The sequence below is a fragment of the Anoplophora glabripennis genome, unplaced genomic scaffold (genome assembly GCF_000390285.2).
Source record: "Anoplophora glabripennis isolate ALB-LARVAE unplaced genomic scaffold, Agla_2.0 scaffold78, whole genome shotgun sequence".
NCBI lineage: Eukaryota > Metazoa > Arthropoda > Insecta > Coleoptera > Cerambycidae > Anoplophora > Anoplophora glabripennis.
This window is the reverse complement of record NW_019416286.1, coordinates 792,355-809,262: the sequence shown is the minus strand read 5'-3', so window position 1 is coordinate 809,262 and position 16,908 is coordinate 792,355. Positions and strand designations below refer to the sequence as shown.

The 16,908-nt window shown below is 30.7% G+C and overlaps 3 protein-coding genes across 5 annotated transcripts; all 3 read right to left on the bottom strand.

Moving 5' to 3' along the window:
- Positions 1-259: 259 nt before the first annotated feature.
- Positions 260-5,483, bottom strand: LOC108907927 (probable ATP-dependent RNA helicase DDX52). Its single transcript, XM_018711770.1, has 9 exons — positions 5,211-5,483; positions 4,844-5,041; positions 4,609-4,782; positions 4,201-4,456; positions 4,073-4,145; positions 3,484-3,687; positions 3,216-3,429; positions 586-812; positions 260-505 (listed from the first exon to the last, which is right to left on the bottom strand). Exons 1-9 carry the CDS (start codon positions 5,286-5,288, stop codon positions 325-327), a joined length of 1,605 nt encoding a protein of 534 aa, XP_018567286.1. The 5' UTR covers positions 5,289-5,483; the 3' UTR covers positions 260-324.
- Positions 5,484-6,478: 995 nt separating this feature from the next.
- Positions 6,479-7,728, bottom strand: LOC108907942. Of its 2 annotated transcripts, XM_018711795.1 has the most exons (4): positions 7,493-7,726; positions 7,281-7,384; positions 7,027-7,226; positions 6,479-6,853 (listed from the first exon to the last, which is right to left on the bottom strand). In XM_018711795.1, exons 2-4 carry the CDS (start codon positions 7,301-7,303, stop codon positions 6,672-6,674), a joined length of 405 nt encoding a protein of 134 aa, XP_018567311.1. In that variant the 5' UTR covers positions 7,304-7,384; positions 7,493-7,726; the 3' UTR covers positions 6,479-6,671. The 2 variants fall into 2 exon arrangements, with proteins under 2 accessions (XP_018567311.1, XP_018567310.1); XM_018711794.1 differs by having other exon boundaries at positions 7,281-7,728.
- Positions 7,729-9,181: 1,453 nt separating this feature from the next.
- On the bottom strand, positions 9,182-12,428 carry LOC108907933. Of its 2 annotated transcripts, none has more exons than XM_018711780.1 (3): positions 12,235-12,428; positions 9,741-9,860; positions 9,182-9,449 (listed from the first exon to the last, which is right to left on the bottom strand). In XM_018711780.1, the coding sequence occupies exons 1-3, from the start codon at positions 12,311-12,313 to the stop codon at positions 9,259-9,261; spliced, it is 390 nt and encodes a 129-aa protein (XP_018567296.1). In that variant the 5' UTR covers positions 12,314-12,428; the 3' UTR covers positions 9,182-9,258. The 2 variants fall into 2 exon arrangements, with proteins under 2 accessions (XP_018567296.1, XP_018567294.1); XM_018711778.1 differs by lacking the exon at positions 12,235-12,428 and adding an exon at positions 10,705-10,943.
- Between the last annotated feature and the right edge of the window lie 4,480 nt (positions 12,429-16,908).

Below are 16,908 nucleotides of genomic sequence, written 5' to 3'. Positions count from 1 at the left end.
AAAAAAAATAGAAAAATTTTTTTGTCTCGCTCTTGAAAGATCTAAAAACTTAATCTTAGAGCTTCAAAATACTTTTTTTAATTCTCGATACGACCATTTGCCACCTAAATACAGTCTGTCAAAAATCACGGAAAAATTTCGGAAATTCTTTATGAAATTTTTGGAGAAATAAAGCATTTCGTTTCAGGTAATCACAGTTCATGAGTATAAAAAATAAAATGAATACTTTAAAGTTTATTTTATACTAATATATTTCCTCATCAGTAACAAAAGACTTCAAAGCATATCATAATACGTATTTATTATAAAACGATTTAAAAAAAATTATTCTTTTTTCTTTTTATGTCTTTTCCACTTTTTTCTTTCATATATGGGCTTAGTGATTATTTCGTCCCTCTTAGGAGCACTTTTTTCTAACTGTTTCCTTTCCTTCCTGCTTTTCTTTTTCATCGTCAACATATAAGGAGGCACTTTACACCCAGATTGTTTCAACACATGAGCAATACTAAAATTGAGAAAAGTGTATCAGAATTGGATCCATAAACTATCCGAAATTCTGCATAGGCTTTCATTTTTTTTAATTACCTTCTAAGGTTAACCGTATCCCCTGTTGTAAAAAAAGTAACTGCCTTTCCTCTTCTTCCTGCACGGCCAGCTCTGCCTATCCTATGGATGTAGGATATAGCAGACGAAGGATAGTCGTAGTTTATCACTAAATTCACACCTTTAAAGTCAACACCACGGGCCATGAGTTCAGTGCATATCAAAACCCAAATTTGACCTTCTCGGAAACTTCTGACTGTATTATCTCGCTAAAAATATGTAAATATTCATAGGAAAAACCAAAGTAATGGGGTGTTGAGTAAGTTCTCGCTATTTTTTCATGAAAATTAATGATTTATTTAAAAAAGAATAGTAAAAAACACGTCACGGTATGTATTGTGGGTACACATTTCTGCAAGTGATACATCTTTAAGTAGGTACTATGTCAATAGCGCCAGCCTAACGCCATCCAGGACGTAACAGAGTTCCAAAAAAGGTTGACAGCAGATGGGCGCCAAGGACCAGGTACTTCTGCGAGCGACTCCACACCACGAAGACTCTCCAGCGAACGCTCACCCCAACAACACGTCTTTTTCACAAACTTTGTTTTCAATAAAAATACTTTTATTTTTACAGTTGAGAGAGCGTTTTATTTTGCTGCACACCGAAAACAACCCTCAGGCTTCTGCCTGAAACCATGGATATTCGGTTTTGATGACGATGTTGATTCATTGTCCCACAGTTATCTACGCTTAGGATTATCGTAGCACATCTACTTTTCATCACCACTCACAATACGATGCAAAAACCCTTTCGTTTTCTGCCGTTGAAGCAGCTGTTCAAATGTGCAAAGACACTGTTTGACGTCTCTCGAATTCAACCCGTACGGAACCCAATGTCTTTGCTTCTCATTCTTAATGCTTTCAAACATTTCGAAACCATTACGTGATCAACTCCTAATGATTCTTTAAGATCAGCTAGCGTCTGACAAGTTTTCATGAAATAATGCCTCCAGTTCTTCATCTTCAAACTGTTTCCGTGTGCCAGAGCGTTCTTTATCTCAACATCAAAATCATTATTTTTGAAATGTCTAACTCAATCTACGCATGTTGTTTGCGACAGAGCATGGTCACCGTAAGTCTCAAAAAGGATTCTATGTGCTTCAGCTGTGCATTTCTTTTGAATAAAGTAGTGCAGAAAAATTCCCTGCAAATACTCTTTCGACATGTTTAACACTATTAAAGAAAAAGTAGTTTACACTTCCGCGAAATAACATATACTGAATTTCAAGTTTGCTTACAGTACTTCTCAATAGGTGCGTTACCACCTTATACTGCTGTTCTGGTAATGCCATCTGTTGGAAAACAGCAAGAACTTATTCAACATCGCTATATATAATTTGGAATTTAATATTCTCATATGGGTAACAATTAATAAAAGTAGAATAGGGGCATTCCAGGCCAAATCGACCACTGGCTGAAACTTTTTTATTGTTTTCTACCCCGTTGAAAACCTGTTTTTCCAAATTTTTTCACCAACTCAAAAAAAGATGAATTCTTGAAATAAAAGCTTTTTTTTTAAAATAACCATAACTTTTTCAAAAGTTGGAGTAATCGGAACTTTTTTTTTCAATTTTTGTTCTTAAATGTACATTTTGAGAAAAAAAATAGATCCACATTTCTGGACCTATCTTCACTTTTTTCAATTTTCAAAAAAAAAAGAAAATTTTTCGATGATTTACCATTTTTGAAATTTTTTTTTCTTATAAAAAAACATTTTTTATAAATCCTCAAATATTTTCAGAGGGGTGCTTTTTCGTTTTCTATTTTTTTTATTAATTGAAAAAATTTTTTTTTTTCAAATCTTATTTCACATATTTTGAAAATTTTTTAAAATGTATATTGAATCCCAAAATTGAAAAAATTTATTCTATGCAGCGACTGATGACAATTTCAAAAAGTCAAAAGAGGATGGTTTCAAAATGAATTATTTAAGTTAAAGCCCACTGTTCGTCCAAAAATGAACCAAATAACTTTTTTTTTCATTTTCTTTGTTTTTGTATGTGGTTTTTGGAAAAAAAATACAAAAAAACTTTTCAAATACATCTATTTTTTTCTTAACAAAAAAATCTATTATTTCTTTCATATATTTTTTTTCAATTTTAGGATTCTATATACATTTTCAAAATTTTTCAAAATGGTATGTGAAGTAGGCTAAATTTGAAAAAAAAAAATTTTTCAAATAAAAAAAAAATTGATACGAAAAAAACACCACTCTGAAAGAATTTGAGCATTTATAAAAAGTGTAGTTTTTTATAAGAAAAACAATTTTTTTTCAAATAAGGTAATCGAGAAATTTTCGTTTTTTTTGAAAATTGAAAAAAAAAACAGAAGATAGATTCACATAATTTTGATATTTTTTTTTCAAAAAGTACATATAACACAAATTTTGAAAAAAAATTTCACGATAACTCAATTTTTGAAAAAGTTATGCTTATTTAAAAAAAAAACTATTTTTTTCAAGAATTCATCTTTTTTTGAGTTGGGTGAAAAAAAATTGAAAATATTCTCAGGTTTTCAATGGGGTAGAAAACAATAAAAAAGTTTCAACCAAATCGAAATGGGTAGGGTTAAAAGTGGTCGTTTTGGCATGGAATGCCTCAATAATATTACCTGCAACTGAGTTCTATCGGCGTGAATAGCATCAACGTTAATTCCATCATAGATAAGTTCATTAAATAACTGTTGTGCCCTTTCCTTACTCTGTACAAATATAAGAACAGGGGGACTTATCCCAGCCCTTATAATGTCTCGTAGAGCTAACAATTTTCCCTGTTCATTCCCAACAAAAAGTAATTCTTGATCCACTAAGTCAGTAGCGGAGTTTCTGATAAAAACAAAATTGGCAAGTGAAATATAAAAATGATTATAACAATATTACCTTTGCCCTACAGTAACTCTAACTAAACCTTTCATATTGTGAACACACCACTTGGCTACTGCTGGTGTATAAGTAGCACTGAACATTGCTATTTTGCGATTTTCTCCATTACAAGCTGTCAGAATCTCACTCAATTGATCCCAAAATCCTCTATTTCCCGATTCAAATAACTTATCTGCTTCGTCGATTACTAACCACTGAATACTGAAATATTTTACAAGGACTTTAATATTTACAAATTGTACTTTAACTAATGAAAGGAAATATTTCCTTAGGTTTTAAACATAGCAGAATATGAGGGTTGCCTTCTATATTTCGGGAATAGAGAACAAAAAAGAAATTAATTATCGTATATGGCTATGTTCTATTCTATTTTTCGGCTGAGATGAATTTTTCAAGTCACTGTAAACAACACAAATAGTGTCTATACGTCAAAACATTCTGAGCAAGTATTCCGACAAAAAATCAAACTTTACGATAAGGACGTCAGTTGTCACATATCAATTCCCAAAAATTAAAAGGCAACCCTCGTCAAATGATGCAATCTTAATATAATTATATCACAATGGTAAAAAAATATACAACTTACTTAGTCAATGATATAGCAGGAGGATCTTGTTTCGACAAGTAGCATATTCTATTTGGTGTGGTTATAAGGATGTCTAGAAGCCACAATTTACTTAGTATAACCGTATAAAATACATTTTGATAACTTACCAAATTTCTTTGAACTCTTCGGCCCATACTGGGTCAATGCTTGTTTTATTTTACTGATAACGTGTATCCGAAAGCCTCTGCCTTCGGATAATCTGACACATTCTCTTTGGGTCTGTTTAGCAAGCTCTCGAGTCGGACATAAAATTAGAGCTCTAAATCCTTCTCGCCGTGGTCCATTTAAAGTCTGAATTATGGGCACGAGAAACGCGGCTGTTTTACCTGAACCTGTTGGGGCACATCCTAAAATTTGTCTTCCCTGGCGGGACAAATTAATGATAACACAAATAGGTACCTCATAAATTTAAACATATTAGTGCCATTATTGAATATTTTTACTAATATGTAAAGAGAACCTATGTAATAGAATATAATTTATTTATTTTTCATAATTATTCAAAATTAAATTACCTCCAACATTAAGGGTACTGCTTGTTTCTGAATAGGTGTAGGTTCCTCATAACCACACTTCTTCAAGTTCTCAATAATGTCTTCATCAACTTTGAATTCATCAAATGATTTTGCGGGTTCTGGTACATGTCGGCCAACAACATTAATATTATTTATGTTTCGGTAATGGTTTATCTAGAAATAAGATACTTAAATATAAATCTACTGTTTATTAAGTTATGTACTTATATATTACCTCTTCTATCTTCAATATTTTCGTTTTTTGTTCACTATGATGAGCGTCATTCTTTCGTTTTTTACCTTTTTTCTCTGTAGGATTTAAACCGCTTAATAGTGTAATAGGATTTTGTTCCTTTCTGGATAACGTATTGGATTTTTTGCATGTTTCTTCCTCTTTCTCAACTTTTATTTTAATATCTTCATTTAATTGCTTCTGAAAATAAAAAGTATAAAATGGTTTAAGAATCAAACCTTTATGATCTAATGTCATATAAGTCATGTATTATTTAAAACCAAAACGGAACCTGTCTTATATGCCTAAGCATTAAGAAATATTTTCGTAAATACGAAATAAGTACAGATTACAAAATATTTTTACTCACCTTTTCTAACTTGACATTACTTTTCTTTGAAAATTTAGCTCCCCTTGTCAATTTTTTAAAAATATCATATGCATCCATATTTCACGTTTTATGCTTTCTATTTTAAACTCACGTATCGTTTATTAAATACACATTTGCTACGTATATTATAAAATGCTGTCTACTGTCTGTAGATAAATAATTACGAATTACTAGTTATTAAGGTAAAGTAACTTGTGCTCCATTTTCGAACGATTATTTTCCACCAAAATATTGTAGGTTAAGATCATGGAGTTAAGATCATCAAGATCACAGCTGCTTTAGGGTGTTCTATGGGGTGTACCGACTGAAGCGTTCCTCATGTACTTTTAATTCACAAGGAGTACGTTCCAATGCACAGGTGCGTGATACATCGGAGTGCTCTACATTTTTCCACACTTACTTTTGAATCGTCACCCAGCTCTGTGGTGTTTAACAATAGAACTTGAACAGAGACAATAGGAAATAATAATCACTTTATTTTTTGTTCGTGCATTCACAGCATAGGAAACAATGCTGTGATGTAACTCTAAAATAAGGCGTTTTCGAAAATTTCCTAGGAGTGGCGATCGAATAGAAATACAAGTTCACTGAAGTCGGAAACAGATAGGTTTTCCTAAACAACACAATAACAATACCAATAACTTTGCTAATAAAGCCTTTTAATGAACATTACAACGTAAAACAAATATAGAAAACTTGGCTGGGTTAGATGGATGGTGAAGAGAGTACAAGCAATACATGCAAATTTAATTATTTACGAAAAATGAGATTACATAGTTAACCGATTAATGTGTAAAATTATATTAAGATATACAATGCTCTATATTCTCAGTTTTATATAACGAATACAGTTTCAATTTAGCATAAAATGATCTAAATGATTTTAGAAATCTAGACATAGATTTCTATGACCACCGATTTGTAAAATCACCATCGTTTACTGTACTGATTGAGTGTATCTCAATTGATCTCCACTAACTGAACCGATAATTCAAATTTCAATGTTCGCGAAAACGCCTTTAATGTGGTCCGATAAGAAGGTTTAGAAGGTTTCTACATAACCGTCTAAAACTAAAACATACTAATCCCAATCCAAATTTAAAATTTGGATTATTTGAATATTAAAATTTGAAACATTTTACACATAATAGAAATACAGTGATACAGTATGTGTTTTGTGAGTATATTTTTTTTCTTTATAGATTAATGAAGGTTGATAAAATAAAATGTGAATATTGTGTGTGGAACTTTGAAGTGTGAAAAAGTGTTTATTAAATTTTAATAAACTATATACATGTTAATTAATCAGTTAATATTGATAGTGAAAATAATGTTATTTATCTTTCACTGCCTTTTAACTTTATACTTAAGCATATCCCAGGATCAATGCCAGTCATGTTAAATATATTCTTTGGTAAGTTTACTACATTTATTACAGTTTTAGTGTTTCCGTTCTGCAAATTTCTTCCTCAAATTATTCATAATCGATTTCCTTTGAAAAACGACTTCTCTTTTGCAAAATTCTGACAGAAGTGAAGGGCACTGGTACTGAACAAATTCCTCACACACAGCCCCATTGGACGAATTGCTATTTGTGAATTTAAATTCACTGCTGGCATTTACTAAAAATACATAAAAGAGAAATAGTGTTAAGTTAATTAGATAGTGACAGTACATCATTAAAGTTTTATTAGTAATTCATTTTACAATAGCAATAACGAAAAGTCCTCATTTTTACTATAAATTCATGTAGTTTTAATAAATTTAAGAAGGCATTTCATTAACGAATACTTACGACAGTAGATACCCATAAATAAGCAAGTTCTGTGTGTAGAATTTATATAATAAACATGTGTTTTGGAATCTCCTTGAATATCAAAATGAGCGATAGCATGATTAGGTAAATACGGCCAGTGAGATAATTTTTCTGAATATTTTGTAGAATACTTCCAATGACCATAGTTGCCCTTTTCTTCGACAATGTCAAAATCTATACTGAGGAATAACATCAATAAGTTTATATTACTTATTCTTGAAAGTATAACTTACATTGTAGGATTTAAATACTTCATGTTACTAAAGTCAGCTACAAATTCCCATACTTCGTTTGGATGAGTGGTTGGAAGAAAAATAAACGCCTTATGCTCATAATTCTGGACACGAATACATAAATACAAAATAAATAAACCAACAAATAATCCTAGTGTACGACAAGATTTCCATTGTATTCTTGCCATTTTAAACTATCTAGGAACACTCACTTTAAAACTAGCAGATCTCTCTCATTTATAATCAAGAACTGTTAGGTATTATACATTCACAAGCAGAATAGTATGTATAAATTATGTTTATATTACCAGATCCGAATTTAAAGTATTTTTATCTTATTTCCAATGTAAAATTTTAAATGCCGACAGGAAACGCGTTATCATTCAGACAGGAAGAAATAGACAAGTGCAGATCTTACTTTCCTTACAGTTTATGTTTTGAAATTTATAATTACATATCAAAATTACAAGATTAAGTATATAAAATAGGTTGGAATAATATTTTCTGACGTCTTGACTTTATAATTAGAAACTTATTCATAAAATGTTTGATGTTATAAGAAGGAATTTATACTTTAATTAAAAAATTCAATGACTGGTCAATGACCCCTTGACTACTACATGCTGAAATCGGCTGAAATAAGAATTACAGAATGGAATGAATAAATTCAGGCCAGATGTTCCGTATAGTGTGTTGCCTATCATTTTCAGCTAGTACCTGAAGATGTTAAAGTTTAAAGTTCCCTGCTTTAAAGGTATGTAAGTATACTAAAATGAAATTAATTTAATAAATTTGAAATTAAAATCCCTTAGACAAGATTTTTAGTAGATATTATTATGTTATGTATAAAACAAGTAAAAAAGTAACACAAAAGTACAATTGTTAAAAAACAATGTACACAAACCTTGATATCCTTTATTTATTCATTATTTGCAAAGTTATACCAAGTTATTCAAATATCCCTAATTATGCAATTTTTCACCTTTTTCTAACCAACATTTTCACTTTTTATCAAAAACCCATAGTTGCTACTTGTAGAGAATACTTTCCAGTTTTCAAAATCCAGCTTAGATTTTCGGTACGACCATTATTTCCCGAGTAATTGATTGCCAAAGTCAAAAATTATTTTTTTGCTTTGATCGATGATAACTCAGTGACAAATAATCGTAGAAGGCTTCGGAACTGCTCAAATTGAAGAGAATTAAATTACCTAAAAGAGCTTTATGATGAAATTATCAAAAACAATTTTTGAAGTCCATAGGCCTTTTAAAAAAGCAAAAATTTACAATTTTTTTTCCGTTGATTTTTTCTTATGATTAAACAAAAACTGCTGACGCTAAAAAAAATTAAACTACATATCTGAAAACTAGACACTTGGAGCTTCAATTTCCATTTTTTTATTCTCTGTACGACCGTTTCCCTCCAACTTACAGCTCTTTGAAAATTACCCAAAATTTTGGAATATTTTTAATATCCCTTAATTTCTGTGCCTAGTGTATCACGTCAATTCCATGTTTCATAAATAATTTCTGATATCCTGCATGCAAAATCATGTTATCTTAATTAAATTTCATCAAATACGTATAATTTTGCGATAAAAGAGGGACATGTTAATTTTGAAAGGAAATTCGTTCTGTTACATTAAGAAACATAGTACAGATAAAAAAAGGAAATTGTATCTAAATTTGAAAAAATACGGTGTTGTCAATAGTTAATCCTGAATTTATGGCAAAAAGTAATTTAAGTAAATTTCATTTTAATTTTTACACCACTATCTATAGATCCACCCACAACTAATACTCTAATTTTACGTTAAACAAATTATATATTTATTTAGTATTAACATTTATTTATATTACGTACAACAAATAATAACAAGTCAATATTAAACAATATATCAGTCCATTAATTAATTAATTACATATTTATATTGGTATTTTTTGATTAAATACTACGTAACATTTATTTTATAGTAATTTTATCGAGCGTTTAAGTCTTCCACTTCAGAATCTGTATTTTTATGTTTGCCATGACTTTCCTTGGGTGTATTTTCATCATTTTCATTGTCAAGCGATATCTCAAAAGCACCTTTGTAATTGTAACCTTTGAAATCCGTATCAGGGCCATACGGATTGTCTTGATAATTTGTCACATTTTTAAGGGCTTTACCTAGAATAGAAAATTATGTGCTATTAACATTAAGAGAGAGTGAACATTATTAAACGTTATATATTCAATTTAGGAACACCTCTCATTAAATAATGCACAATTTCCTGCGTGTAAGGACCTTAAGTCTAATTATACCCAATTTTTTTTTAGAATGTGTTCATTTTCTGTAAGAATGTTGTAATTTTTTGGTACCTCTCACATCTTATGATTGATAATTTGTTAAGAAACAATTTAAGTCCCTTGTGTTTCTTTAGCAATAATTTCGAAGGTTTTATAAGAACGGTCACATACCCTCCAAGTCCAAGCAGTGTATTTCTGATACTATATGCTTCTTGTCATCTGAAACACGTGTTAATCTTTCACAGGCGAAAGTGTTATCCGGGCACTCCTCTTTAAAACATTCATGAATACCTGCAATTAGACAAATATTTTTTAAAATAACTATAGAAAAATTCAAGAAAACATATAAAATAAAACTAATTTTCTGACTATCACGCTTGCATTGTATTTTTGAAGATTCGATATATTTGATCCTCTCCAACTTTTCTTGTGTTTTGACAACATTAATGAACTTGAGATGAGAATGCCATTATGTCCAACGTAATATCCAAGATATAAAAATTGTTTACTTATGAAATCTGACGATGCCCGATAGCGTTGAAGTCATTAATATAAACTGGTTCCTAATGGAACCTCAAAGTATATAGGAAAGTTTCAAAATGATCTATATTTGGAGGTTTCCAAAAAGTTTAACCTAGACCAAAACAGTTACCATTTGAATTTGAAATGTGTATAGACAAGATGAATGAAAGTTTATATATTTTGCACGACTGCAGATCTTAAAATTGTTTTTCTTGTTATTTATATTTTATATTATATATTTATATTTTACATAATTATTTAATGTTGTCTTTTTTACCATCTTTAATACGTGAATCTCTATTTATCCTATCCCTCCAAAGGTCAGTGTTTTGTGTACTAGTTGAGACTTGATTAACTAATTGGACTATTATATAAGACAAGTATATTCGCACCCTAATCATCTTATTTAGCCTTAACCGGTACTCAAAATACAGGCCCGAATAAATTAAAATCTCTCAAATCTTGCAGAATATGTTATTTAATGATACAATTATTATACATTTATCTTTTTCTTTAAACAAATAATTTTATGCAATTAGAACTAGGTTAATATTAATAATACTTTTACTACTTTATTCTTCTAACTAAAAATGGAAGCATTAACAATAGGTACCTGATTTGTAGGTAGGCTTGTTGTAAACCTCAATAACAGTCGCAAAAATGCACACCAAAACTAACAATTCCTTGTGCGCCATTGTGATAGTGTCGCTTATTTCTGACGGTCGTATTAACTAAAAGTGATTTATATTCGTAACACGTTGATAAACAAATGCTTATTTACAGCGTGACTAATATTTTTCGACTGAAGAAGTAACTGGAAATGTATGATAATCGCCAATTAGCTAATAATATACACATGGAAACGTTTTCTAGAAAATACCACGGCAATAAACACGACTACGTATCCAAGATAAAGGTCAAAGTTAGACTGATTACATAAAGTAACCATATAAACAATTGCAATAATTCTGAAGTACTGGATTTAAGTGTATCAAAAATTAATTTAAGGAAATTATGGAACTTAATCCACTATTTGGAAAACGTTTAAATTGATATAGACCAGGGCGGATCTGTCTGTATGCATTTTGGAAGAATATTGAAGAGGAAAAAAAGTTTTAGAATTGAATTTTGCATGCATAATATACTGTAAGTTAAAAATTTTTAAATTTATTACCGATGTTGCAAAATGGCAATAGGTAATTGATGAAAAAATGGCAAAATAAGTTTTTTGGATAATTTTTTTAAAATATTTTAATTGCTCCGAAGGCATTCTAATTTTGGTAAAAAACCTTTATAGTATAATAAAACAACACCCAAATTTCATTAAAATCGATTCGATAGTTTTCGCAAAATAATTTTTTGAAAAAAATTTTGAAAAAATTTTTTCGAATTTTCAAAATGTTGCACAGCCTCAATTAAAGCATCTGGATACATGAAAATTTTTTCACATAGAAAAGACCGCTCAGCCTTTTAAATGGTTTTTGAAAATTTGAAATTGGTTGATTAGGAGGGAGGGCCAAAGAAAATTTTTAAAGTTAACCCTCCTTTTTTTATTTTTAAACAATTAGATTACATTTATCAATTTGCAATTTAGTTTTTTTTTCAAAAATTATAATTTTAAAGTACTATTTTTCTTAATTTTATCTGTATTTAACAAACAAATTAATTTCCAAATAATTTTTTTTTTGATTTTAAATTAAAATTATTTAAATAATTGTAATAATTATAACTAAATACATCCATATTCAGAGTGTTGAAATATATACGTAAACAAATTTTTTCATTGAAAAAATGCAATAGTACTTATAGGGTAAAATATACAGTATATTTAATGCATAAATAACCAACTTTGTTTATAACAAAAATATGTGCAAATTAGACAGTTGGCATTACAATATTCGGATTCCTTGGCTCGCGGGACATTGGATAAAAAAAGATAGAAATTGGTCCATTAGAAGCCGAGATAATGCAATTTTTTTTGTACATTCGTGAAGGAAAGTATACAAGATAAATAAAAATGTATGCAAGTTTATGACGGAAAAGACATTTGACAGTTGCCTTTTCAAAATATTTGTTGTTTTTAAAACAAGCACACTCATCGAAATTAAGAATATTCATAAGCCTTATACCTATGTAAAATTACCTGTTCTTACTACAGACCTGCTGCACACAATGGCGGCACATAAGAGAGACACAAAAATTATTACGCAGTATTTTTGCATCGTATTAAAGCGAATTTCTTAACAGATTATGCACCGATGTCTGAGAAAAACTGATTAGTGTTTCCACTGCACATTATTTAAGTACAAACATAAATTTGCATAAACGTTGCAAGAATAACCAGTGATAGTCGTAAAAAGGATAATTAAGATATAAATACGCTGATATGGTCGAAATTATATACGAAATAAAAATAAACCTTAAGTTGGCTTAAAGGTTAAACGATATTTGTGTATAAGTCAGAATTGCATATTTTTCTTAATTTATTTTGATTATTGAAATATTTTATCGCTATCTATTTATATGTAAAGGATATGTTTTTAATGTTCTATATAGTATACGTAATAATAAGGGAGATAAACCAAAAGTCTATACTATATATACAAAGTCTATATATTCAATGTGTTGGGAAGTTTATCTAATATATGACACACATCTTTGGTCATATCTGCCTTATTAGGTATAATAGTCTATAAATCTTTGTTTCACTGTAAGCCTGACAATGAGTTCCATTCAAATATACAGGGTGATTCACTTTTTATGATTAGGACTTTAACCATCGATAGATCTCGTCAAAATAATGTCATTTTGAAGTATACACATTTTCTTCCAAAGGCTTCATTTTAGAGATATAAGCTCTTGAAAAAACTTTTTTTTGGTTTCTATTTATTTTTTCCTAAACCATTTGTTTTATATTTAGTATGAAGTGTACTCTATTGTGAAATGTGCTCTATCGATTTTACAAATTATTGTGAAAGCAGATCAATCATTCGTACACTTCGTAGTAAATATAAAACAAATGACTTTCATAGTTTAAGAAAAAATAAATAAAAACAAAAAAAATATTTTTTTTCAAGAACTAAAAGGAAGCCTTTGGAAGAAAAAGTGTATACTTCAAAATCACATTACTTTGACGAGATCTATCGATGGTTAAAGTCCTAATCATAAAAAGTGAATCACCCTGTATAGAAATATAAAAAGGAAACAAAATTGAGTTTAATTTGACACCTTTGCAATTTTCATGTTCTTGAACTGATTCTAAATTCTTGCATCTCAGAAAAAATATGTATGCAATTTTCAACATGTATTTAAATCTTTTTTTATCCGAAAATGAATATAATAATATAATATAAAATATTACGTGTGCACTTATATACTTTCATAAAGAGATTTTTAGACACACAGAATTATTGTTAAAAAAATAATGATCGTTATGACACAAGGGTTTTATTAATTCTTTTTTTTTTTGAAAAAAAAAAGAAAACAAACTTCATATTTTATTCCATTCAAAACTAGCGAATTTTTATTTTGTTTTATCGATTTATTGACTTCACTACCAAAGTCAACATCTTTGCACTAGTTTTTTTTGTGTCCTGGTGTTATCATTATGTCCTTATCAAATGATGTTTATACGTTGCAGTTTAAAAATATAGGTATTTGAAATAAATACAAACTTTTTAATTTGTTGTTTAACACTGTACCTAGTTCAAGCCTATTATTTTTCATTTAATTTTCATTGCAGCCAATAAGAAAGTCAGATCATGCAGGCATATCGGTTTCATTCCTTTCTCGTTGTCGCAGATAAGTCACACCTCCTCATCGACTCCAATCATACCCGTTTATTCTGAGAAAATATAAATTTGCTTTTATTGGATATAATTCTAAGACTGAAACATAAATGTCACTTCTACCTTATAAGATAGACGTAACGCTTAAATTTATAAACCAGATAATAATTATATTTCTCCTAAATAAAAGGAAGATGCACTGCGGACGAGGCTCAGTGACATTGGATGTTAGCTTTGCGACATAAATAGCAAAACTGTAAAGTTTCATCTTGCCTGGAACACTTCCATGTCAACTAAAAACTAGTTTAAACGAAGAAAGCAGCTATTTTACAACCTCGTATTTGCCCATAATGGTGCTGCGATCTTACACTTGCGTTTTATGAAATTTCTCAATTACGGAAAACATTATTTACGATAAACGAGATCAGTTAAAGTGATAAGGTGTGTAGGTATACAGGGTGTTAAAAAAAGAGTGTAAAATATTTCAGGAGGGAATAGTATGAACCAAAATAAGTAGAAAAGTCTTAATAAACATGGGTCCGCAAAGTAACGGTTGCGGAGATATGGACCACTATTCGTTTTTCAAACATTTTATTTTATTAGGAATAAACCGACAAAGGAAGCTTTTAACAAACAAAAAACAAAGTTACAGAAGATGTTCAAAGTGCCCTCCGTCCATTTCCAAGCAGGCACGACATCTTCGTCTCAACGATATTCGAACTCTTTCGAAAACACCCTCCTTGGTTTGGATTTCTTGACACTTTTGATTAATCCGTAGCTGCAGCTCTTCCAGGCTATTTACAGGAGTACCATACACTAATGTCTTCAAATATCCCCAAACAAAGAAATCTAGAGGGTTCAGATCAGGCGATCTTGGAGGCCATAAAACAGGTCCGGCCCTTCCTACCCATCTATGTGGAAAAGTTTGGTGTAAATGCTCTCTAACGGCCATGGAAAAATGAGCTGGAGCACCATCATGCTGGAACCACATTTGTTGCCTCTGATTCAAAGGAATGTCTTCCAAAAACTCATACAGTGTGTTCTGCAGAAAGTTGAGGTAAGCAGCGCCTGTTAATCGGTTTGGTAAAACAACAGGACCTAGAAACCTGTCACCTACAATACCCATCCAAATGTTTAATGAAAAACGTGCCTGATGTCCAGATTCTATTAGAGCATGAGGATTTTCGTCGGCCCAAATATGCGTATTGTGAAAATTAAACACTCCATTTCTTGTGAACCCGGCCTCATCAGTAAAAAGAATGTTTGCAAGAAAACGAGGGTCTTCAGCATCATGACGTAGAAACCAGCGGCAAAAAACCAAACGTGCTTGATGATCATTTATTGGATTTAAGGCCTGTACTCGTTGCACATGGTATGGATAAAGCAGTTGCTCGTGAAGGATTCTCCAAACAAGAGGACCACTAATTCCTACCTCGGCTGATATTCTCCGCACACTCGTACCTGGATTCTGCTCTACCAGTGCTAGAATTTCTTCTTCTGCTCTAGGAGTGGATACCGACCTTGGTCTTCCGGATAAATGGCACTGTTTGCTCAAGGAACCGGTATCACGCAATCTTTGGTGAATTCTTCCAAACATGCGTTGTGAAGGAATCTGGCGATTTGGATAAGCGTCAACATAAAGACGTCGCGCTTCGGTGGCGTTCCCATTAGCACGACCATACATGAAATGCATGTCTGTTAATTCTGCGTTAGAGTAACCAGCCATAGCGAAAGAAAACTTGTGCACTGAGAACAACTGTCAAATACGTACTGTTTATTTCACTAAACATCAACCAACTATTATAAGAAAATACACAACGTTTTTGCAAAATAAAAAAAGGGGCTAAAAAACATAAAACATTCCATATCTCCGCAACCGTTACTTTGCGGACCCATGTTTATTGAAACTTTTCTGCTTATTTTGGTTCATACTATTACCTCCTTAAATATTTTACACTCTTTTTTTAACACCCTGTAATTTTAAAGGGTAGAGGTAGATAGGTAGGTAGTAGTAGCTTTTTGTTTCCATTTTCTGAAAATTTGAGTTATCGAAATGAGTTTAATTTATGTTTGTTATTTTTAACTTATCACTTGTATATTCCAATATAGTAACAGATACTTTCGTTTCTTAAAGCAAGTGCCTACAACAGAATCTAAAAATCCATAATGGAAGGGAAATGAAGAGTTCCATAACAGAAAAATAATACAGGTCAAAGACCACCTGTAACTGTTATAAGCTCCTTTAAGAATAGTAAACATCGATTCTGAAGAGCCAATATTAACAACCTCGAACGACTTTTCCCAAGGAACACTCAGCTGTACATTGACATTGAATCAGGCGATGATTAGTAACGGCCACAGAGACTCTATCTCTTAATCTCCGACAATGACATTTGTAATATTGTAAAAGGTGCATTACGTAATCCTTACAGCAGACAGGTGTTAGATATCGTCGTATTTCCTTTTAATACAGCATTCAGATGGTCTTGTAGCAGAAATTGTATTCAGCTCTCTTCATCTGCCTCTAACTATTTATAATGTAACAATGGTAAGAATTTGTAGGTGACTTTTGGATCAATGCACAGAGCTAGCCATCATCTCTGCTGGAGTTCCTAATCAACTGTAAACTAGTCAACAATTCCAATGCGAACTTGAAAGGAATTGGCTGCTTCCCTAAATGTTAATCGAAAATACACAGTGTCCCAATAAGACCGCTCAATGTGAGTATAAAAAAAAGAATGAAAACTTGTTCATTACTAATGTGAAACTAAATGAAACTACTAACTGGAACTAATGGTTTTTACTTTTAAAGCGTATAATAAATATTATACATACTTCTTTCTTACTTTTTACAACCTATTACAACAGCATCTTGATGTGTTATGATCGACATTGACCTGATGCCATTTGTAACAGCACTAGCTAAATTAATTATTTTTTTTAAGTATTATTTTATTTCACCAATTTCATGTTCATTTTATATAGGTATTTAGGTATTAAGCTCTAAGTCTTCCAAAAATCTTGAACAC

What these genes read in the sequence shown, in the direction of transcription:
- LOC108907927 (XM_018711770.1), bottom strand. Translation starts at nt 5,288, where the DNA reads ATGGATGCATATGATATTTTTAAAAAATTGACAAGGGGAGCTAAATTT. An exon ending in AAATATTGAAGATAGAAGAG is followed by an intron (nt 4,783 to 4,843) that starts GTAATATATAAG and finishes TCTTATTTCTAG; the next exon opens with ATAAACCATTACCGAAACAT. An exon ending in CCGATAGAACTCAGTTGCAG is followed by an intron (nt 813 to 3,215) that starts GTAATATTATTG and finishes ACATATTTTTAG; the next exon opens with CGAGATAATACAGTCAGAAG.
- LOC108907942 (XM_018711794.1), bottom strand. Translation starts at nt 7,468, where the DNA reads ATGGCAAGAATACAATGGAAATCTTGTCGTACACTAGGATTATTTGTT. An exon ending in AAGTATTTAAATCCTACAAT is followed by an intron (nt 7,227 to 7,280) that starts GTAAGTTATACT and finishes GTTATTCCTCAG; the next exon opens with TATAGATTTTGACATTGTCG. An exon ending in ATTTATGGGTATCTACTGTC is followed by an intron (nt 6,854 to 7,026) that starts GTAAGTATTCGT and finishes ATGTATTTTTAG; the next exon opens with TAAATGCCAGCAGTGAATTT.
- LOC108907933 (XM_018711778.1), bottom strand. Translation starts at nt 10,786, where the DNA reads ATGGCGCACAAGGAATTGTTAGTTTTGGTGTGCATTTTTGCGACTGTT. An exon ending in CAAGCCTACCTACAAATCAG is followed by an intron (nt 9,861 to 10,704) that starts GTACCTATTGTT and finishes GTCTAATTGCAG; the next exon opens with GTATTCATGAATGTTTTAAA. An exon ending in ACACTGCTTGGACTTGGAGG is followed by an intron (nt 9,450 to 9,740) that starts GTATGTGACCGT and finishes TTTCTATTCTAG; the next exon opens with GTAAAGCCCTTAAAAATGTG.